Source organism: Phoenix dactylifera, chromosome 1 (genome assembly GCF_009389715.1).
Source record: "Phoenix dactylifera cultivar Barhee BC4 chromosome 1, palm_55x_up_171113_PBpolish2nd_filt_p, whole genome shotgun sequence".
NCBI classification, from domain to species: Eukaryota; Viridiplantae; Streptophyta; class Magnoliopsida; order Arecales; family Arecaceae; genus Phoenix; species Phoenix dactylifera.
This window is the reverse complement of record NC_052392.1, coordinates 24,521,809-24,546,008: the sequence shown is the minus strand read 5'-3', so window position 1 is coordinate 24,546,008 and position 24,200 is coordinate 24,521,809. Positions and strand designations below refer to the sequence as shown.

General features: G+C 46.2%; 1 protein-coding gene across 2 annotated transcripts; it reads right to left on the bottom strand.

Moving 5' to 3' along the window:
- Positions 1-221: 221 nt before the first annotated feature.
- LOC103716783 (splicing factor YJU2-like) lies at positions 222-9,178 on the bottom strand. 2 transcript variants are annotated; one of them, XM_008804942.4, is made up of 8 exons: positions 8,846-9,178; positions 8,134-8,283; positions 7,858-7,992; positions 7,655-7,720; positions 6,347-6,412; positions 6,121-6,231; positions 3,512-3,602; positions 222-756 (listed from the first exon to the last, which is right to left on the bottom strand). In XM_008804942.4, the coding sequence occupies exons 1-8, from the start codon at positions 9,041-9,043 to the stop codon at positions 545-547; spliced, it is 1,029 nt and encodes a 342-aa protein (XP_008803164.2). In that variant the 5' UTR covers positions 9,044-9,178; the 3' UTR covers positions 222-544. The 2 variants fall into 2 exon arrangements, with proteins under 2 accessions (XP_008803164.2, XP_038986369.1); XM_039130441.1 differs by lacking the exons at positions 222-756; positions 3,512-3,602 and adding an exon at positions 5,286-5,318.
- Between the last annotated feature and the right edge of the window lie 15,022 nt (positions 9,179-24,200).

Genomic DNA, 24,200 nt, shown 5'->3' with positions numbered 1-24,200 from the left:
AGTCCACAGCAACCAAGATGCTACACCACTACTGCAAAACGGGCTGTAAAAAAAATTCAAGCTGGAGATGCACCTGAAGATGCCTGATACCATATCCCTAAAATATCTCCATGCAGTGCAATGAAAACAAATGCCACGCTGCAAGACAAGCATAATCGTCGTCTAAAAGATCATGCATGAGCATCCACCTTCCACAAAAAGACAGGAAAAACAATTTCATCAGTACAACATACTTGGACCAGAGAGGGCATGTAAACAAAGAGAAATGGTTGAGACATGCTATTTTCAACATTGTCTTCTGCTTCAACTCATGCTAATAGCCTCTCCACTTTCAGTTACAATGACCCGACAGCATTCATATCCAAGCATAACCCATGGAGCCTCGTCCATTACTAGAAAGAAATCGAACCCAAGCTTACAAATTTCCTCCATACATCTACGTGGGCTGCTCGATTTCCCTGATCCATGTGTGATATTTCCACTAGTTAGCAGAAACATTGAAAGGCATTAGGCCTCAGTATAATAAAATATTACATTGCTACAATCAATCACTTTCATCATCCGTATCATAATTTTGACAAAGAGATACAAGCCCGTTCGTCATCTGATTGCCTTCCGTCTGATTGTTTTCACCATCTTGTCGGTCATCCTCTATAGGTGCAGTCCGGGGCTTCTTGGAAGAAGGCCCATCTGTCACAGGCCGTGGTTTCAATATAAACTTCGGCATGGTAACTGAAGAGCCCCCACCTGAAGTTCCTGTAAAATTGGTAGGGGGAAAACATTAGCTGGGAAGGAAGAGAAAACATAAATGAGCTCATAGTTGATGTCATGAAAACTAAATACCTTTTTAGCACTTTTGCAAAACAATAAACTAAACTTGGACAAGCATGCTTTTCTAAAGCCATTCTACTGGGAAAAATTCAAGGGTTTCTCTCTCTCTCTCTCTCTCTCTCTCTCTCTCTCTCTTAATGGCATTGTCATTGTTTGCAGGTTTCTAGATGACCAGCTTTTCTCCGCAGGGGTGAGGGTGTGTTTTTGTTTATGTAGAATTCACTCTCGCGGAACAAATTCAAGATTTTAATCATTCCTTGCTCCAAAACCTGTCTATGCATGTGTCTGTGTAAAGGTTTTCTTACAGCCGCTTATTTTCACAGCATCTGTACCTAGTGAAGTCACTCCAGTGGGGAAAATTTGACGGTCTTAACTCTGCCTGTGTGCTTATGCATGTGTGTACTTTGAGTGTGTTTCCATGTGACATCATGGTCTGTCGATTTTTCTAATAGCAATTCATTAGCTTTTTTAAGTAGAATTTTATTCAAAGAGAAATATTCCAGCATATCAGTCTTAAGCATTATGAAAATCATATCTAGTTGGTTAACCAGCTATGCACATTTGTCTTTTCTTTTTTTTTTGATAAACTGGCGCCTCACACTGGACGAGCGTAAGTGCACCCAGAACAATCCAAAACAAGTATCTGATGCAGAGCAGGCGGGATGGCCTCAATACTCTCCCAAAGAAAACCTCCCAAGGCAAAAGACGCAACCCAGTCCGCAACTATACACATTTGTCTTTAACTGTATCTTAATTCCACAACAAGTTGTATTCCATCAAACTGATTCAGTCTGTTAATAAGTTCCGTTGAATCTAAATGGGCATTTGATGACCACCTATGCTAGCATGTGCTTGTATTCATGGTCATGCATGTATATGTCTGAGAGTGGGTGTGGTGTGTATTCATTTCTGATGCCATTGCATGCACTCACAAAGCTTAACCAAATGTCTCATATACTTCAAGACACGAAGAAGGGCCTGAACACTTTCCATGCTGATAAGACCACCTCATGTCAGCATGGGAAATTCCAGCTGAACAGTTGAATTGGGGTGGAAAGTGCAAGCTAAGGCAGTGCAACTAGAAGGATGTCTCGGATACAAGTGGAAAGAGAAGACGAGACAAGGATAAGGAACTACTCGTTGGCAATGCAAGAAATAAACTTAAGAGAAATTGTCCCGGAGTCATAGACTTGGGATTAGAATTATAAATTGGAAGTAGGATCCATATGAAGAGTAATGCAAAAATATGCTTGGAATGACGGCAGGTTAAGACACATATAGGTGCTACATCACCCGGATCAGCGTATAACATGGAGCATACCAATTCAACAAAGAAATCTATACATGATCAGAAAAAGAGGAACACTCAATTCGATACGGAAAAAGAAAAGAGGTCTATCCTCCTATTACTTTTTTCGAGCATAAATGATATAATTTTTCTCCTCATGCCAGATTTAATTTGCTTGGTAATTATATATAGATGTGTGCCTAACAACTCTGGCCTCTTAAGAAGTTAACAATGCAAGGCTGAATGGATTACAAGCCACCACATAGGTATACAGAGAACCAAGGTCCCAACTCTTATAATGAAAACCATTTAATGTCATTACAATTTAAGGCTACCGATACAAAACCATATGCAACTGTTGGTAAATATCTATGTATTTATGTGCATTTATGCATGTATGCATACTGCCGTAGTGACATATATATAACATCAACAGTTTTTTTCCCCTTTTTATCAACAAGACATTTATGATCTGATGGTTAGGATTAAGGTTGCAAATGGGTCGAGTTGACCCATGACCCGACCCATTTTGGAGCACCCGTGGGGCCGGGTCAGGTCCTAAAATTGGACTTGTTCCATTTTTCGGATCGGGTCTAGATTTACTGAATTCAGACTAGACCCGACCCGAATCTGTAAAATTATTTGAGCCCACAGGCTGAAGCCCGCGAGAGTGCAAACATAAGTTCTGAAGCCATGGATGGGTTTACTCGAACTGGACCCGAATTTTTTGGGTTGGGTCTGGGTTATACATGGACCCGACCCGACTCGAATGACCCGTTGGATCAAAATTGTAACGGTGGACCCGACCTGACCTAACATCGGGTCGGGTCTGGATCCAAAATTAGAGCCCGAATAAGAAACCGGGTTGGGTCGGGGTCACTCATGACCCGACCCAACCCAACCCATTTGTACCCCTAGTCAGGATCTAAGCTACTGTGGTTAGGAACTCTAAAACGACAGAGTATAAGATACATCTATTTCATCTAACACACCATTTGTGCACAAACGCAGGCACATGATTGTAGGGTTGTGTAGGTCATATAAGAAGCATAATTTCATAAGACGGTATGTTAGAAACTAGAATCCAAGGTCTATATACGAACTCAAACACAGCAGAATCCTCGTTTGCTTACAACAGAAACACATGGGCAAGAACAGTATGCACACACACAAGCATGCAAACATGCAAGTACACAAACACAAGATGAAAGCATGCACATGTACACACATGCACGTACTTATGTATGCCAATAGATAATACAAAATAAATTCAATTCAGCAGCAATATGACATAAATGGCTTTGCTATAAATACCCATAACTATTTATTTGTATAATCATATTGCAAGTGGAGAAAATCTAAATGTTAACACAATTTATGTATGAAATGTACCTCCATCTTTAGAACTGTTAAAAATACTGCTTTTTGTTAAGGAATCTGTTGGTTTTTCCACTGTGCTTGAGAGTTCTGAATTACTTTTCCCCTGCAGAAGATAACAAGATCATAAGCTTAGAGTACAAACAACGTTGAATTTGAACTGAATGCAGACATAAATATAAGTCTAGAAAAAATTTGATGAATCTCCAGACTTGTTTAAGCAAGATAATAAGCATTATCACTTAAAAAGACTACATAATGACAACTGTCGGCCAAAGCTTACAAGATACTTATATAATCACTCACCAATGCATAGTCATATAGGAACTTATAAGAAACAACTATTGGCCCACCATGACTCCCATCTATAATTAGGGAACAGGGACAACAGATGCACAATAAAAGGTGCCACAGAACTACAACTAACTTCTCTAAAGCTCAACTGCAGTACATTTTTGAGACATGATTCAACTTTAATATTCAAATCCCGCTGCACTAGGGGAACAACGGAATGTTATAATATTATTAACAACAAAATATAGCTTTTAATTAATTATAAAAAAATCATGAAACATAACTTTTGCAAGCAGGCATTTCCAGGGCTTGAATTGCTAATAATAGTTGGCTTCATAGCATAACTGACTAATTAATACACCTCAAGTAACTTAAACAGTAAGCTTGATTGTCAATATGATATGCATGAAATGACAATCCTGTCAGATCAGAAACCTTCTTATACGCAAGACACCAGTTAGGCCCCAAGCAACACATTTGAACTCTCGTTTACAAAATCCTTAATCCGATTAAAACTTTTGAACATTACATTAAAAGAAAAAGGCAAAGAAATCTTGTGTACACTAAAAGACTTCAAAAAAATATTAAGTGAAACATTAACAAATGATAAATCATGTATATCTTCTTTGGTCTTCCGAATACTGTACCATACATAGATTTGAACACCCAGACTGCAGCAAAACAACCATCATTAACACTCAACTCATGATCAGTATAGCGTAACGCGTTTCGAAGAGGTTTGGGATATACTAGTAAACAAATAACAAATTCATATGACTCAATTTTGTTAATTAGAGATAGATGACATTATATATGAATAAACTGGAGCTGGATGTTAATGTTGCGCAATATTTGCATGCTAAGTGAAATAGAAAAAAATCGCAAGGCCAACAATGAAATATGGGATATATATGCATCAAAACGTAATGCAGACAAGAAGATGCCACCACAGAGTCACAGTGATTGGACAAACATAAGGTAACAATATTTGTAGGGAATATAAAGTAACATTATTTTATACATAGCTTAACTGATGCTCGAGTGATGTGATCAGATTTTTGAAACTTCAAGTTACTGGAATTAATTTTATTTTTTAGCTAAGTTTTTAGTCATCATTTTTTCTGTTTTAGCAGGTCTACTGGTTAGAACTTAGAACATCTAATATCAATATCAAGCACCATATCAATATGCTATGTGGCATGAAAAATAACCACGGTTCATGGGGCGTAGTTCAGAATTTCAAAATAAAGTAGGGCTATTAGTTAAGTGTTTTGACTTATTTACTATTTAGGAATCCGTAAATGATTAGGAAAAGAGACTGATAGAACATATGAAACGGGGGATTCATAGCCAGCTGTGGAGGAGACTTTTTACAGAAGTCAGCTTATATGAGATATTTTATTTAAAAAGAGGACCACGGGGCTCCCTGTTTTCCTCTTTTCCTTTTGTTCTTACATTCTTCTCTTACTCTCTCCTCTCTTCTACTCTCTTCCAGTCTGATTTCTATCTTTTATGTGCTCAAGCATCCCTGCAAAACAGCGGAATCTTGTTGTTTAACATATCTGGGGTCCAGGCTGACTAATAATAGCTGCTGATAGTAGACTTTGAAAATGCACAGAATTTAGATTTGCCTTCAAATCTGAATTTAAAATTCTAGCAGTTTATTGACTAGCAATCCCTCATAATCCTTGGGGTTACATCTTTAAAAGAGCAAATGTCTACCAAATTTACTGTGTGCATTCATGTGCAGAAAATATTAATAAGTGAGAAAACACCTATGGCCAAAGGCACATGTCATAGGGTCTTAAAAGATAATGATGTATGCCAGCATGGACGATCAGCCCTGATAGGCATGCATGAGAATACAAAAGGATAACAAGCCTAACACAGAATTCACTGGAGAATGCTCGCAAATTCTTTCAGATTTCTTTCAATCAAGAAGTCAACAATTAATATTTTCCTGGCGGGGTGGGGGCCCAGTGGTTGGGGCTGCTACGCGGGGGTGGGCTTGTCCCTTCCTCCCCCCTCCCCTTTTTTTTTTCAGCAAAAAAAAAAAGAAGTCAACAATTCATGTAATGTCATATTAGTATATAACAATTAAAGGCAAAAAACAAAAACTAATACTACTAGCTTCATAAAGAAAAGGATTTACAATCAGCAAGATAATAGGAATTTTAAGAATTTTTCTTTTAACCAGGTCTATCACTCCATTTTTGAAAGCCAGTTCCAACATTTAAAATGTTCCCCCAATAAAATTTATATAAATTTTGCATATTTAGGACAAAAGAATGAAAACTACAAATGAAGCAATCAATAAAGCCAAAATATACCTTTAAATTATCATCTGGTAACTTGCATGGATTGGAAGATGACTGACCAAAGTCCTCATCTAGATCCTCATCTTCATCATCCTGTATACGTCGGACATAATTTTGTGAACCCTGCAAAAGGTACTTCGTTATTAGCACCTCATGCACCAATCTTAATGCAAAACTTTTTGAAAATAATAGATTACAGTGACAAAAAAAGCAATAAAAGGAATACTCAAATACTAACAGGAAAAGCAATTGATTTGATCAGTTCTTCATCTGCTTTATCTAACTCCTCCGCAATTTTTTGCTCCTGACAAAGCATAGAAAGTTCATGAGAAGACTTAAGAACAAAAAACATTGATTTATAAATGAACGTACAACAGTTGTTATATAAGCTACACCATCCACATCAAACACTAACCAAGAACACTGCATCAATTGCGAAAGATTTGCTAATAAAAACCTCATTCTTTATCCAGAACCTAACAAAAATTTCACTAATAAAGCAACATTTACAGGTAGCAGTCTTGATATGTAGAAAAAAAATCTCTGAGTTGATCCTCAAATCTGACTTAAAGACTTACAAGTTATGACGAGGCTTGTAGGTTAAGGTTAATAATACATCCAGAGCCTGCCTTCAAATATCTTGCACTTAAATTGTTTTCTCCTTTTTACCCATAATCTTCACCAATTTTTTTTTTAAATTATTTTCTATATTAATTATTGACGGCCAGTAAGTTGCATGCTCAAAAGAAGTTCACATACTTATCATGAATATATTTAAACCCTCAATATGGAAATGATTGAAGAAAACTATTTCCCTTTCCCACTTGGTCTACACTTTTTTTGGGGGAAAACCCTTCTCACTCTTCTAACATACCTAATAAAGGTTTTACTATTATCACACTTTATTAGTAATGTATAATGAGTTATACACTTTCTGTATCTCCTCTTTATTTTTTTCCATTCTTAAGAAATTTTCAAATACGCATGCCATTCACATATGATAATCTTATCAAAACCCAAACTCCCTAATTTGTGACTTTTATGTCTTTCTTCCCTTAAAATCTAAAACTAATTAAGATCAGCCCAAACTAATGCTACACCAAGGTCACTAGTCAAGTACCAGATACCTAAAAGCATTGTACTACAAGTTGTCGAGATAGGTCACTGTAAAAACCTTCCTTCAGATATGATCTTGATGATATTCAGACAGAGCATGGTCTACCATACCACCCAGTACAGTACGGCACGTCCTATACCGGGTGGAAACCGGTATGAAAGTCAAGTTCGGGTTGGTACAGATCTTGTACTACTCCATATCGACGCGTATGAACTGTATTGAAACTTAATCATTTTAACAACATAACCATCCCTCCTCAAGTGTATTCTAGAAGAAAGAGAAAACATCGTATAGAGAATAAAGGCAATAGGGGCCATGCTCATGGTACTGATGTTAATGCTTCACAGAAATGACCGCATACTCAATCATTCTTTAGGAATGAAAAGTTCACAAGGGGGAAGTGAGAAAGAAAAGTAACCAAAATTTTACCTTGTCGTAGGCTGAACGCTTTAGAGTCTCTAGCATCATATCGACACTCACAGTTGCATGTCTTGACTGGAGAACAGCAAAAAAGAATCTGTCAGCATGATAATAGTACAGAATCACAAACTATCCTGAACCCCTGGTTGTATTCATGTCACCAGTAACTTTAAAAGTCTTAAGGAAATTTGGGGGAAGAGTCCAATTTATACCTTCATAGACCTCATTTCTTCTAGTGCTGCAAGTATGTCCATATCTCTCTTTGAATCCACTGCTCTGTTTTCCAGTGACTTCATTGCATCCCCCATCTCTTCAGCAGCTCTTTTCTTCTTCTCTTTTTCTACTGCCTGATGAAAGCACAACATAAGATATTGGAATTGAAACCACAATTCTATTGCGAAAATATCAAAGATCAAGAATACCCCAGAACATGTACTAGTCAAACCCAGCAATATAACATGCTACGGAGCATTATGTAAATCACTCACTTCGTCCTCTTCCCGCCAAGGCTCAAAATTTCGGGATGCTCCCGATTCAACAACATAGTCCGAATTCTGAGGATCTGTTTTGAATGCAATTTCAGCCGAGCATCTGGTGCATTTGAAGTAGAACCGAAAAATCTGAATTCCCAGATAAGTCTGCAAGATGCCAATCAAAATTCCAAACATCAATCTCAGTTCCTCATCAAATGCGCAATAAAATCGAACTTTTCAACCAAACATTAACCAAATAAGAATTCCTGAAATTTAACACCATCGATAATGTTAATCTGAAGATAATTTATGGCCTTCAGGTTACCTAGTTCCTCAAAATCTATGAAATTACAGTATCAGAATATAGGCATTTCGACCCAGCTAAGATAAATCTCAAATTCCAGGTAAACTTTAAATATAATTTTACCCTTTCTCCAGAATATCAAACAAACTAAAGGAATCTCATCAATCAAACAGATAAAATAATGCAAATACGATAGGGGACCATGAATAGATAACTCAAACTGCGTGGAAAACTCGGCGAATCTAAACTTTCAATTAACAGGTTACAAGAAGAAAAAAAAAGAAGAAATCAACTGAAAAAGAATAGAAGGAAACGAACAACGATGGAACGAAGCTGCGGGAAAGAGACGAATCGATCAAGAACAAAAAGAAGAAGAAGAAGAGGAGGAAGGGAAACACTTGAGAAGGGATAGAAGGGGATTACATCTCCGATGACATCTTCTTTGCGGGAATTGAACTTGGTGCCCTTGTAGATGTAGGTGCCACAGGTGTTGCAGCGGATGCTCATGGGAAGCATCATACGAACCTTGATCTGTTGGTTCTTAGGCTGCCGCCGCCGCGGGATCTTCGCCGGATCAAAGTCCGGCGGGTAGTATTTGTTCAACACCTTGCGCTCTCCCATCCTCTCCTTCTCCCCCTCTCTCCCTCCGCCGGATCAACGCCGGAACCCTAATTCCAGGAATAGCTTTCGGGAAACCCACGAGTTTTGATCCGAGCAAGGCCGAGAAGGGAGGAAAGGTTGGGTTCTGGGTCGGTTGTTACTCTAGAGAGATTAGACAGCCGTGTAATCGGGTCGGATTTTTATAAATCAAATCCAATCCAATCCGACCCAGTCTTCGTAACCCGACTCCGAATCGGGACAAATATCGGATCTTCTTCGGTGCACTGCGGGTCGGTCAACGATGAGACTCCTCATTCAGCTATACGCTTCGAGTTCCCATTAGTAGCATCTGACACAGAGACGAACAAATACAATACAACGAGAACCGTATATGAAAGGATAGTTTTGTAACGACCATAGATACAGATACACCAATGAACCAACAAAAAAAAAAAACTATGAAGTGATAGTTTTATAATCCTAATAAGGATCTATTTGGAAAATCTAATAGAATTGAACGGAATTTCCTATAAGATCATAGATTATACAGCCTAGTTAAATAAAATCTATGTCAACACAATTCTCCTTTAGCCTAAATCCTATAGGGAAAAAAAATCTCCATATATTTTTTTCTTATCTTGCAGTCTAATACACTCATTGATCGGATTTAGGCCAAAACTAGAATGGACTTTTAGAAAAAAAACCGGCTGAGTAGACTAACATGTCCAATTTCTATAAAAAATCTAGCTTAATTCTACTGAATTTTCCAAACAAATCCTACAGGGAGTCAAAATATTTGCATGAAATCAAAATCCCAAACATTTGTATTATATAGTAATTTATAATATGCATGCGCAAAGCACATAACTTAGAAAGAAGACAAACACCAAAGAAAAATAAATTGCATTACGAGACTTTGTTTTTATTTTTTTTGTAAGATTTTTATTTTTTGGTAGAAGATGAGCCTTAAGTTTTGAAAAAAATAAAATAGCAGAGTCCAAACTGGATCAAAGAGATCGAAAATAATAAGCCAATCACATATAAATATTAAATAATTATTCTAAAATAAATCATATAAATAAATAATAGTTTCAAGAGCATGGGATCATCTAAAAATCGGGTGTCTTTTAATAATATAGTCAAAATGTGAAATGTGAAAGACTCCTTACATGCTATAGTTTGAGGAATCTGGTCTATGCAAGTATGTGGGAAATGCAAGCTAAATTAAGAACCTAGAATCAATTTGCCTATCCAGGCTTAGTTGGTTGGGAAATAAGAAAAATTGTTAAAGGGCGGATAATTTGTGAGTAATAGGTATTTTTTAAGACAAATCGGTTATATAGGACATTTGTCTAAGAGTTTTCCAATCTTCTTATCCCCACTTATATTTTGAAATAACCAAAAGCTCCAGTTTTTAAGCAATTAATATGTTGGGCAGCAGCGATACTTTTGCCTTGTTAACCAAAATAATAACCTCAGCATATTCAATTGCACTATATTACTATATATCATTTCATGGAGACATAAATGGACCAGGCAATTCTTCCATGGAATAGAAATGTTCCATAGGAACACAAACTGAGATCCATCTTTTTATCCTAAAATTATTTATACCTTTTGAGAATGGAAGATAATATTTAAAAAATTCCTAACCTTTTTCAAACCCAGTGTAGCTTATCAGAGCCTCTCTCTAGCCTAAGGTTTAAGCAACTTAGATTGCAAAAATGGTGCAAGTTTCAGTCTCAGGAGATAGGAGCTTTTACAAGAATTGACATTTAGGGGTAACCAAAGGCGCAATATCAAACTATATGCCATGAACTACACCTAGATGTTCCTGTGACAGCCTAGGCCTGCAACATGTGTCCCTGGAATTTCATAAGAAAAAATTCCACTTGGCGGCCAAAATCTAAGAAACCATGTAAGGCTTGAAACATGTGATGTTGCTATCATGGTTGCAGTCAACCAGAAGGCCACACTTTGATTAGCATCAACTAGTAATGCAATCAAATATTAATAGTTAACTGTAGTTGTAATCTCTTGCAACCAGATAGGCCTATATATGCATCCATCAGCCTAACCTATTTCTTTGTGCCAACGTATCTTGGTTGTACTGGATTCTAACTAAAAAGGAGACTCATCAAGCTCAAGGAGAAGTTCTTTCAACATAGTGGCAGTCTTTCACTACAACATCGTCTCTCTTTCTCTCTTTTTTTTTTTTTTTTTTTGCTAGAGCGGGTGATTCATACATCATCATATCTCTTCATTAGGTGGTGGCGGTCGTGATGATTCCATTATGAGGATATTTATCTCTAAGGAGCACCATAGAGAACAACCAACAACTGCCATGGGGATTGCATTATTGGTCAGGGAGGCTTCGGAATGGTGTACAAAGAAAGGGACCTTGTCAAACTAAAGAGCTGTTGCGATTAAGAGATCCAAAATTGCAACCAAAGGTGAAATCAAGCAGTTCATAATTAAATGAAGCCATTCTCCTCTCCACCATCAACCATAAGAATGTGGTGAAGCTCTTGGGGTGTTGCCTAGAGACCTAAGTGCCTTTGCTGGTGTTTCAATTCATGTCAAATGGAACCCTCTCTCACCTCATCCATGGCGAAGGCTGTCGAGGCTCGTTATCCTTAGAAAATCGAGCGAGGATCGCTGCAGAAGCTGCTAAAGTACTAGCCTATCTTCGCTCGTCGGCCTCCACTCCAATCATCCATAGAGATGTGAAGTTCGCCATCATACTCTTGGACGACATCTACACAGCTAAAGTTCCAGATTTTGGTACTTCAAGGTTGGCTCCATACGATTGAAACTGTCTTAATTACTTCCCTGGTGAGAGGAACATTTGGGTACTCGTACCTACTTGCAAAAATATAACATAAACATAAAATACATTGTTTTTTAACTTCAGACTAACAAAAGATTCAATGCCTTATAAATGCACAACATCATGTGACTGAATATGTGGAAATTTTGACTATAAAACATTGCAAGAGTGAAAGGAAAACACTGCAAATTTACTGAATATGAGGAAAATTTGACTATAAAGCATTGCATGAGCGAAGGAAAAACACTATAAATTTACTTGCATGTGCAGCATTGCATACTTGCATTTTAATTTTTCTGGTAATATCCGATATTGGCAATCTCTCTAGGTATAAGCTAATACTAGAAGAAAGATAAAATAATATCTTTCAACCAAGATTTACCTTCTCGGTACTGCACTCCGTACCGGTGCACACTACCATAGTGTTGGTACGATATAGTACAGAGTTCTCGGTACGCCACCCGTATCGAGTATGGGCACCGAACCGGTATAGTATAGTATGTTCTTTACCATCCGGTTCGGGCCAGTGCGATGTACCTTATTTTCAACTCAATAATTACAAGAGCCGGAACCAATTTATTTTTTCCTCTTTGGTCTTTTTTTTTTTGGCAAAAAAAAGATAAGGGAATAAGACAGGAAATAAGGAATAATAGGGCCTTTGGATCTCACCCTCGAACAGCTTGTTTTCATGCAGATACACTAGTAAAGGACGCCCTATAGTACAAACTACGAAAGCACATTTCTATGAAAATAATATCGAATGCCTCCAAGATCCCATAGGCTAGGGTTGAAACATACTTGAGTAGGTAGGTGAAACTTCTCTAATGGTATTCTTTCAAGGAAATTCCTTATTTACAGCATCTATTCACACAAAAAGAAGCAATCAGTCCTTGATGGATGAGAGGGGAGCACTTCTTTATAAAGGGATCTCTAATTTTGGGCAAGATTAGGGAGACAAATAGAGATGGGGGATTAGGGATGTTGAATGCGAGAGAGAGAGAGAGAGAGAGAGAGAGAGAGAGAGAGAGATGCATAGCTAAGCAACAACTATGATTAATCATATTTTTAGTAAAAAAATGCACCACCACAATCCCCTTATTTAAGAGAAATTATTAAATCCATGTAAAATGAAGGCCAGACTCTTACTGGAAAATTATATAGAGGATATTTTAGTCAATTACATGGGTGCGAAGAAAGCGAAGTATGACCAAACCCTCCAAATATTTACATTTAGGAATGCTAGATGTTGCTGGAAATTGGACCCGGGGGCGATCGTCAGTCGAAGAGAGGGAGCAGCGGGTGGTCACGAGGGAGCGGCGGTCCGTCGGCGGGCGGCGTCCTCCGTCCGGGTGCCTGCAGGTAAGCCGGTGGCTGGGTATTCCGGCGCCAGCCCTCCGATGCTTAAGTCAGAGGGGGGCAAATCGTGTAAGAGAAGAAGAAGAATAGTATTCGTAGAGTGCCCAGTCTCCAACCCCCCTCTGAGAAGCAAGGGCTCCCTTTTATAGGAGGGGCCGGTTTACCTGTGATGTGATGGGGCAAGGCCATTGTACGGCTCGGCATGTTGCTCAGATCGGCGCACGATCAGGTGAATCATTACATTGATGTCGGAGGTGAGGTCGTCGTACGACCCGAGGTGGCACGCGATCGGGCGAATCATTGCATTGATGTCGGAGGTATGGCCGAGATCAGAGACTTATCATCGTTGATTGGACTCTGCTGGGCTGACTTGCCGTGGAGAGTTGCGGGTCCGTAGATAACAGGAGCCACGCGCATTAATGGTGGAGTAAGCTGGAGATCCGCATTAATTGTTGAGTGAGCCGGAGATCCACATTAATTGTTGAGTGAACCGAGGGTTTGCAGGGGTCGTGCGCAATAAATGCCGGGGCAGTGGCAGGATATGGCCCTCGGCCGGACCTCAGAGGGGTACGACCGTCGTGGGTAGTCGACAAGAATAGACCTCGGGTGTCGGAGGTTCTGAGGTCGGAGGTCGGACGCCGACCTCGGCTGTCCCAGGTCGGCGGTTGTGCGGCCTCTTAGGAATAATTATGTTGCTGGGGGAAAAGCATATTTCCCCAACACTACCCCCCGACTTCCGAGTTCGAGCAGCTTGCAGGCTCGGACGCGGGAAGTAGAAATTATCATTATTAAAGTCGGAGGGAATCACGTGCGCACCCTTACGCTTTTCGGAGCTTTTATAACGGAACCTGCGCCCTTTGGCGCTTCGAGGTCGCTTTAGCCGGCGAGCTTATGATGGGGTCTGCGTCCTAACGTTTCCCGAAGCAGCTGCAACGGGGATGGCGCCTTTTGGATCTCCGAGATCGCTTCGTGCGGCGAACCCATGATGAGGGGCCTTGGGCTCGACGAGGCGGCGCCTCGATCTCATGGTCGAGGCTTCCCTCATAAATAAGTATGCCGTTTCGTGCTTTAAAATGGACGGCATGATCTGAGGTCGGACGTTTCCGATCTCGTATTAGCAGATCATTGATCTGGGGAGGTGGAGGCTACATCGGTGCTCCACGTGTCCCGAAGGTTTATTAAATGAAGGGAGCGGGGGTGACGTCCGCTCGTCTTTCAAGGTGATTCGATTTTGCGGACCCATGATGAGGCCGTGAGATCCGATGGGATAGCGTTTCGATTTTGTTTCCGATTTATTGATCCGGAGTGAATGTGGTGCCTCGGCTTCTGAGGCCGACACGCGGCGCAATCCGGACGGGGCACGGAAACCGATCCTGTCGATCTGGGCCGTCGGGGGGGTCTATATAAACCCCACGAGTCTGCCCTAAGAGTTCTATTTGGTTGCCTTGTATTTTTGCCGTCTCCTTCCTCGCTCCACCCTTCGACCAAATTTTGCCGACGGTGCCCGGAGCGATTTCCGGCGATGTCCCATAGGTTCCCACCCTGTACTAGCTAGGGTTCCTTTTCCTCCTCCCTCCTCTATCTTCAGTTTTATTTTATTTCATTTTCCTGCAAAATGGGTCTCGGTCCCGAGGAAGTAGGGTCGAGCTTGTCGGGGGAGGAGTTGGAGTTGATCCGCTCCCGGTTCTTCTTTCAGCCCGGGTTTCATCTCGAAACTGCGGGACCGGAGGATAGGGCGACGCGGCCGCCCCCAGGTCGGATCGCGGTTCACCGCGAGACGCTCTGGGCCGGCCTGCGGTTCCCTGTTCACGAGTTCGTGAACAACTTGCTGGTCGAGTACCAGCTCGTCCCAGCACAGCTTGCTCCAAACTCATGGAGGACCATAATCGGGTTTCTGTCCTTGTGTCTCGGGCATGGGATCCCGATCTCCGTGAGCGTCTTCCGTCGGAATTTTCTATTAAAGAAAAACCCGGTGGACGCAGAGTGGCTGTACTTCGCCTTTCGGGGCGGTATGTCACTCTTTCATGGTGCCCCTTTCTCTATTCATGAGTGGAAGGGAAAATTTTTCTTTCTTGCGTCCGAGGCGCCGTGGGGGTTCAACCCGAGGTGGGGGCACCCTCGGTTGAAGGCCCTCAACAGGCTCTCCGAGCCCTCGGGGAGGGAGCTGAGGGTCCTGGACTCCTTGCGGGCCCTCGGAAAGGGGTACGACCTGACCGAGCTCCTACGGGAGGACGCCCTGGCGAGCGTGGGTCTGAGTTCGGCGCGCCCTGAGGGTAACAGTAGTTTCATTACCTTCTTTTTTTTTGTCTGTTCTTTCTTTTTACTATTATTGGTCTGACACTTAGGAGAATTTTTGATTTCAGATATTCCCCACATGCCGACTAGCAACACGTCTCTTTTCTCGCGAATAAAGAGGCGAGAGGCCGAGGCCGGGGGGGCCATTCCCCAGCCTCAGAAAAAGTCGAGGTCGGCTGGTGCTTCCACATCGGCCGGGACGAGAGGCTCAGAGGCGGGGGCCTCCGCAGCCGACCAGGGGCGGACGTCGGTCGTCGGTGATGCGGGCTCGGTGGCCCCGCCTTGTCCTGCCCCCGTCGCCCAGCGAGGGTCGACCATGATCCACCAGCAGCGATCGGGGCCTGAGCCGAGAAGAGGCCCCGAGGTCCCCAGTTCGGGAGAGCCGAGCTCTTCAAGGGGGCCAAGGGAGGAATCGGCCGAGCCGGGGTCCCCTCTCCTCGAGGGGAGTTCGGCTCTACACGACGCCGATGTCGCACGAGCCGTATTTCGGCGTGCGATGCTTCCAGCGGACCGGGCCGAGTTCCAAAACTTGCCGCTGGAAGAGATCGTCGACGGTACCTACCGCAATACTGTTCGGGTAAGCTACTTTTCCAACTTTCCTTAAGCTACTGGCGAACACGCTGTATGTTTTTCGACTCATAATCGCTTCATCCGTTTTCTCTTGCAGCACATTCACGAGGTCGACGCCTTGGTGTTCATCGCCCAAGGGTGTCAAGAAGAGGCTCGGCAGCTCGGCCGGCAATTGGAGCCAGCTAAGAAAAGAATTGCCGAGTTGGAGACGGCACTGGCCGAGGACGGAGGGAGGCCACTGAGGCCGGGCGCCTAGCTATGGTCGAGGTGCTCGAGGAGGAAAGGGCCGCCCATTCGCTGGCCAAATCGGCTTTGCGCGCCTCGGAGGTGCGATTGGGGGAGGCCCAATCCGAGATCTCGGGCCTCAAGTACGAGTGCGGGGTCTTCCGCCTCAAAATCGAGCAGCTTGAGGCTCGGGAAAAGAGGGCATTCGAGCGAGCCGAGAATGCCGTGGAGCTCTTCAAGGAGTCGGAGGAGTTCCGCGACATGTTAGAGGAGGAAACCGTTGACGGGTTCCTCCGGGGCTTCGACAACTTCCGGAAGCAGATGGCTCGGATCTGCCCCCAGTTCGACCTCTCAACAATTCGTCCGAGGATGAACCTGGGTTACGGGTCTGATTTGGACGACATCCCCGCCATCCTGACATCCGAGGCGGGGTTGTATGAGTGCGACGCCGCCGAGCCTGCGACGGCGGTGGCCGAGTCGGAAAGCGTTCCGGAGGCACCTGCTGAGGCCCCTGCTGCAGACCCCGAGCCCGTGCCCGCTAAAGGCCCCCAGGTCATCGCCGTGGACGACCCCGAGGGTGACGCGTACGCTGCCGCCGCATCTTAGGACTTAGGCTTTTATCTTCTCTTTACTGTAAATGAGGTCGGCCTTCAAATTTGTTAGACGACCGACCTCCGATTTTGTACTTAGCCTTTCGGCATTTTGCTAATGAAAAATCCCTTTTGTCACTTTGCCTTTCTTTCTTCTTTTGTTTTAAACGAGGCTGGGATTTTAACCCATCGTTTCACCAGCGGTCCGCTTCATACCTTAGCTTTCGAGTTGCTCAACAGAGGTGTGTCTCTTCATTGGATATACCCCCGCCTCCGCTAGTTCCGATCGCACTAACCGGAAGGAGCTTCGAGCCTAGGTTTTTAGGAAATTTTTCCAAGTCCTACAGCTCGGACTCTAAGGTCGCAAGAGTTGCCGTATTTGGCTTTTAGGTTTGTGAGGCATCGAACTTGGGCCTTGGTCCTCCAAGCGGGGCCGCGCCAGATTTGCGCTGGCCACTATCTGGGGAGTTTAGTTGATCTTCCGAACTCGGTTCCCAGATGGTAGGACCATAGAAAAGGTTGGTGCTATCCCGCATGGGGGAGCATGAGCTAATAATCGAGTTGTCGCCAGGGTTTTCTCAACTTTCGTCCCCGGACTTTGCCGAGGTTTCGGTGAGCGGGGCCGGGACTTTTAAAGAATATCTCGGCATCTTTGAACTCGATCGGTACGCCCGCGGTCGAGGTCATTTTCAGAGCTCGACATCGGAGTCTACGCATGGGGGCCGAGTTGGGCCCTAGTTTACGAGGACTTGCATAAGTTGTCGTGGAGATTTAAGAAACGGAGTATGCATAATGTTGGTGGGAGATCAGTTTTAAACCGACTCGTAGGAGTAGTCCAACTTTGGCCAAAATAAGGCCTCGACTTTGACTGAGATTTCGCTAGCAGCGCGTAGATAAAATATGACAAGGAGAGTGTCGAGTTGGGTGTACCTTTTGCATTCCCAGAGTTGTGCTCCACATAGCTGAGTGGGTTGTTCCCCTTCCTCGTCGACTTTCGGAGTCATTCTTTGACTTGTTGGGGGGGCTTGAGCCTCTTACGGACCCGATGATGCCCGCCGAAGTCGAGAGGATCTGGGAAGACTTTATTGATCCGCGACTCTTCCCGAGGTTGAGAGAGTTTGAGACTCTACGGTCGAACCTCGGGGCATCCCGACCTTGGTCGAAGAATCTTACGTCAGGTCGGTGATCCTGGGAACGCTCTGCCGACCTGCGATGCATCCCGAGGTCGAGGGAGTTTGGGACTCTACGGTCAATCCTCGGGGCATCTCGACCTTAGTCGAGGAATCGTTCATCAGGTCGATGGGTCTGGGTACGCTCTATCGACCTGCGACGCTTTCCGGGGTCGAGGGAGTTTGGGACTCTACGGTCGACCCTCGGGGCATCCCGACCTTAGTCGAGGAATCGTTCGTCAGGTCAATGGGTCTGGGCATGCTCTATCGACCTGCGACGCTTCCCGAGGTTGAGGGAGTTTGAGACTCTACGGTCGACCCTCGGGGCATCCCGACCTTAGTCGAGGAATCGTTCGTCAGGTCGATGGGTCTGGGCACGCTCTATCGACCTGCGACGCATCCCGAGGTCGAGGGAGTTTGGGACTCTACGGTCGACCCTCGGGGCATCCCGACCTTAGTCGAGGAATCGTTCGTCAGGTCGATGGGTCTGGGCACGCTCTATCGACCTGCGACGCTTCCCGAGGTCGAGGGAGTTTGGGACTCTACGGTCGACCCTCGGGGCATCCCGACCTTAGTCGAGGAATCGTTCGTCAGGTCGATGGGTCTGGGCACGCTCTATCGACCTGCGACGCTTCCCGAGGTCGAGGGAGTTTGGAACTCTACGGTCGATCCTCGGGGCATCCCGACCTTAGTCGAGGAATCGTTCGTCAGGTCGATGGGTCTGGGCACGCTCTATCGACCTGCGACGCTTCCCGAGGTCGAGGGAGTTTGGGACTCTACGGTCGACCCTCGGGGCATCCCGACCTTAGCCGAGGGGTCTTGCGTCAAGTCGACATTTCATCGTCCTGCGATACTTTCCGAGGTCGAGGGAGTTTGGGACTCTACGGTCGAGCCTCGAGGCATCCCGATTTTAGTCGAGGAATCTGAGGATCATAGATGACCCGACATTAGAAGAGAATCATAATCATTGAAATGGGCGAATTATTTGTAGAAAAGAGACTGAGTCCATATTCTTGATTGTTTTGAACCCCTAGGGGTTTTATTGGTAGTACGTTCGTAGATTCTCGGAGTTCCAGCTTCGCGGAATTGGAGTTCCCTCTAGGGATTTCAACTTGTATGCTCCGGGTCGTTGTATTCGGGCGATCTGATACGGCCCTTCCCAATTTGGGGCGAGCTTTCCCTACTCGGTCGGTTGAGAAGCCTCGGCTCTCCTGAGGACGAGGTCCCCTACTTTGAAGAGCTTGGGCTTGACTCTGGAGTTGTAGTATTGGGCCGTTCTCTGTTGATATCTCGCCATACGGACCCGGGCGACCTCTCGTGTCTCTTCAACAAGGTCCAAGTTGTTCCTGAGCCGGAAAGAATTGGTGTCGGGGTCGTAATGCTCCACCCTTGAAGAAGGGAGGCCGATTTCCAGCGGGATGACAGCCTCAGTGCCGTATGCTAAGTTGAAGGGGGTCTCTCCCGTGGGCAGTCGGAACGTAGTCCGGTACGCCCAGAGGACGTTGTACAAGTCCTCGACCCACTGTCCTTTGGACCGATCAAGCCTAGCCTTGAGTCCCTGCAAAATGGTATGATTAGTTACCTCAGTTTCCCCGTTTGTCTGGGGATGGGCGACCGAGGTGAAGCGGTGGTCAATGCCGAGCTCAGAGCAAAATTTTCTGAAGTGGACATTGTCGAACTGCCGGCCATTGTCGGATATAAGGATACGAAGAAGTCCGAATCTGCAAATTATGGACTTCCACACGAAGTCCCGCATCTTTTGCTCGGTGATCCGGGCTACAGGTTCGGCTTCGACCCATTTGGTGAAGTAGTCGATGGAGACGACCAGAAATTTTCTTTGCCCAGTGGCCAGAGGGAAGGGCCCCAGAATGTCAATCCCCCATTGGGCAAACGGCCAGGGGGCGATGATTGAAGTCAGCAGGGCTGAAGGTCGGCGTTGGATGTTAGCATTTCGTTGGCACCGGTCACACTTCCGGACGAAATCCGTCGCATCTTTCTGGAGTGTGGGCCAGTAATATCCTTGCCGCAGGATCTTATGGGCTAACGCCCGTCCCCCCAGGTGATTTCCGCAGATTCCTTCATGGACCTCTCGGAGGGCATAGTCCGCCTCAGAGGGGCGGAGGCATTTGAGAAGAGGAGAAGTAAATGATCGACGATAGAGTCTGTTTTCATACAAGACATACCGGAGAGCTTGGCGCTTGATTCGGCGAGCCTCTGTCTCGTCATGGGGCAAGGTTCCGTCCTGGAGGTAGCAGACGAACCCGTCGATCCAGCTTGGTTCGAAGTCGATGCACATGGTGGGTTCTGGTTCCTCCGTGCTGGGAGTCTGAAGATACTCGAGCGTTGTCCCCGTGGGAAGCTCGCTCATGCGGGAGGTCGCCAGTTTGGACAACTGGTCCGCCCTGAGATTCTCCGCTCTGGGAATGTGTTGAATACTGAAAGAGTTCAAGGTAGTCGTGAGTTTCCGCACTTTTTGGAGATATTTCTGCATGGACGGCTCTTTTGCTTCGAAGTCTCCCCGGATCTGGCTTACTATCAACTGGGAATCACTGAAGGCCGTCAGATCTTCTACTTTCAGCTCCTTTGCTAACTTGAGCCCGGCGATGAGAGCCTCATACTCAGCCTCGTTGTTCGAGGCCGGAAACTCGAGGCGCAAGGCTTGCTCGGCCACCACCCCGTCTGGACTGGTGAGGATGAGTCCGGCCCCGCTACCCCCCGAAGTTGAAGACCCGTCCGAGTGTAAGACCCATGGTAGCCTTGGGGCTTCCTCTATGGATGCGGATGGTAGCTCGGGGTCGTTCGGCAGGGTGCACTCTGCGAGGAAGTCGGCGAGTATTTGAGCTTTAATAGCCGGCCTGGGCCGATATTCGAGGTCAAACTCCCCGAGCTCGACCGCCCATTTGGCGATCCTCCCCGCACGATCCGACCTTTGCAGTATTTGCTTCATAGGCTGGTCGGTCAGTATGGTTATCGTATGCGCTTGGAAATAAGGCCGGAGTCTCCGAGCTGAAATGACAAGGGCAAAGATCGTTTTCTCAAGTTTGGAATATCGGGTCTCAGCATCCCTGAGGACCCGGCTGATGTAGTAGACCGGCTTTTGGAGCTTGTCCTCTTTCCGGACGAGGACTGAGCTCACTGCAACTGGAGAGACGGCCAGATATAAGTAAAGGACTTCACCCCCCTGCGGTTTGGTGAGCAGCAGGGGAGAGGCCAAAAGGCTTCTGAGCTCTTCGAAGGCCTGCTGGCATTCTTCTGACCACTGGAAGTCCTTTGGCCGCTTGAGGATCTTGAAGAATGGGAGGCAGCGCTCAGCCGATCGGGAGACAAATCTTCCCAAGGCGGCGACCCGTCCCGTAAGCCGCTGCACCTCCTTGACTGTCCTCGGGGGCGTCATTTCTTGTAGCGCTCGGATTTTCTCGGGGTTGGCTTCGATTCCGTGCTGGGTTACTATGAAGCCCAGGAACTTGCCCGAGGTGACTCCGAACGCGCACTTCGCTGGGTTGAGCTTCATTCGGTATCTCCTGAGCTTGGAGAACGTTTCGTTGAGATCAGCTACATGGTGCTCCGCCGCTCGACTCTTCACCAGCATGTCGTCCACGTAAACTTCCATATTCCGGCCGATCTGGTCTTTAAAAATTTGGCTGACCAGCCTCTGATAGGTGGCTCCAGCGTTCTTCAGGCCGAAGGGCATCACCTTGTAGCAATAGGTGCCCTTATCGGTGATGAAGGCCGTCTTCTCCTCGTCTTCTGGCGCCATTCGAATTTGATTGTACCCCGAGAAGGCGTCCATAAAAGTCAGCAGTTGGTGTCCTGAAGTGGAATCGACGAGCTGGTCGATGCTTGGGAGAGGAAAACTGTCTTTTGGGCAAGCTTTGTTCAGGTCGGTGTAATCCACGCACATGCGCCATTTTCCGTTGGCCTTCTTTACGAGGACCACGTTGGCGAGCCAATCTGGGTAAGAGACCTCCCGGATGAAACCGGCTTCAAGGAGTTTATCCACCTCCTCGGCCGCAGCTCGTTGTCGTTCCGGGGCGGAGCCTCTTTTCTTCTGCTTTACAGGTCTGCTGGTCGGCTTCACCTGAAGTCGATGGACCATGACCTCAGGGTCAATTATCGGTACGTCCGCGGGCGACCAGGCGAAGATATCGGCACTGTCCCGCAGGAAGCTGATGAGGTGATTCCTCTCGCGGGCGCCAAGGCCGGAGCCGACCTGCACAGTTAGCTCGGAAAAATTTTCTCGTAGTGGAACTTGAACAAGAAGCTCACCAGGCTCTACTTGCTTCTTCCAAAGGGTGTCCCTCGCATCCAGGGTTTCTATGGGTAGTGAGGGGCCTGTTGGCTGAATCGGCGCCTCGGTCGGTTGCCTTACTCGGTAGGCCGCCATGTAGCATTGCTTGGCAACCAACTGGTTTCCACGGACCTCGCCTACTCCTTGGCCGGCGGGGAACCTCATGAGCAGATGGCGGGTTGAGACCACGGCTCGGAGGGCATTTAGCCCTGGCCGCCCAAGGATGGCGTTGTAGACTGAGGGCAGGCGGACCACAAGAAAGTCCGTCCTCACAGTGCTCTCCCGGGGAGCGAGGCCAACTGTGACAAGGAAGCTGGCCTCACCTTCAACTGGGACCGAGTCCCCGGTGAACCCAACCAGTGGGGTATTGATTTTTCGGAGATGTCCTTCTGGCAACCCCATTTTTTGGTAGGCATGATAGTACAAAACGTTGGCTGAACTTCCATTGTCAACTAGGACACGTTTTACATCAAACCTATTTACAATCATAGAGATGACCACAGCGTCATCGTGGGGGGTCTCAACCCCTTCCAAGTCCTCGTCCGAGAACGAGATGACTTCATCAGCACGCAGGCGCTTCGGGGGGGCTCCCTGGGCGGCTGCTCCTACCGAGGCTCCTCCAATCATATTGATGGTGCCAGCGATGGGCCTGTTGTCGTCCGGGTTCTCGGGCAGTGTGGTGTTTTCCGTCGGCCTTCTTTCCTCACATCGGTTCCTCACGAACCGATTGAGTACTCCCCGGCGGATGAGCGCCTCTATCTCGTCCCGGAGCTGGAAGCAATCCTCCGTGTCGTGCCCACGATCTCGGTGGAAGCGGCAGTACTTCCTGGGATTGCGGGGAACTCCAATATCCCGCATAGGAGGCGGGGGTCGGAAGAAATCCCGACCCTCGATTTCCATCAAGATCTCGGCCCGGGGGGTATTGACAGGTGTGTAGTTCTCGTACCTCCCTGGGTACGTCCGAGGCCGCGGTGGAGACCTTGGTCGAGGTGGAGTCCTCCGCTGAGGTCATCCCTGCTGCCGAGGCGGGCTCCTCAGTCGGGAGAGGTTCTTCTCTCGACGGGGGGACCGGCTCCTTTGTCGTCCGCGCTCCTCGCGGCGTTTCTTCTGCTTCCTTGAGGCGGGCTCAATCGCACCCCGTCTGGAGGCAACTGCCTCCTCGGCCTTGGCGTACTTCTGGGCTTGGGCCAACATTTCGGTGAAGTCGGCCGGGAAGCTCTTCTCAATGGAGAAGAAGAATCGATAGGAGCGAACTCCAGTCTTCAGGGCCGACATGGCTATTGACTGGTCTAGCTCGCGAACTTCCCACGTGGCGGCAGTAAAACGGTCCAGATACTCCTTGAGGGATTTCTCCTCCTTCTGCTTGATGTCCAGGAGGGAGTCTGACGTCCGTCGGTGGCGTCGGCTGGCGGCAAAATTGGTGGTGAACTGCCTGCCGAGTTGCTCAAAGGAGGATACCGTGTTCGGCTTTAGTCCAGAGAACCAAAGCCGAGCGGTCCCTCGAAGGGTTGCTGGGAAGGCCTTACAAAGTACGGCCTCCGAGGATCCTTGTAGAGCCATGAGGGCTCGGTAGCTCTCCAAATGATCGAGGAGGTCGGTAATTCCGCTGTAGGGCTCCACCTGAGGCATTTTGAACCTCGCAGGGACCGGCTCATCCTCGATCTGGCGGGAAAAGGGGGATTTGGTGGTGAACTCGAAGTCTCCCTCCTGCCTTGCCTTCCTACTGTGGAGCGCTGCGATTTGGCGCTCCAAGTGCTCAACTTTCCTGTCGAGCTCCCCAACCCGTGGAATTGTCACGGCGGTCTGCTCTGGCTCACGGTGGTCTGGGGCTGACTCGGCCTCAGAGGGTTGGGGT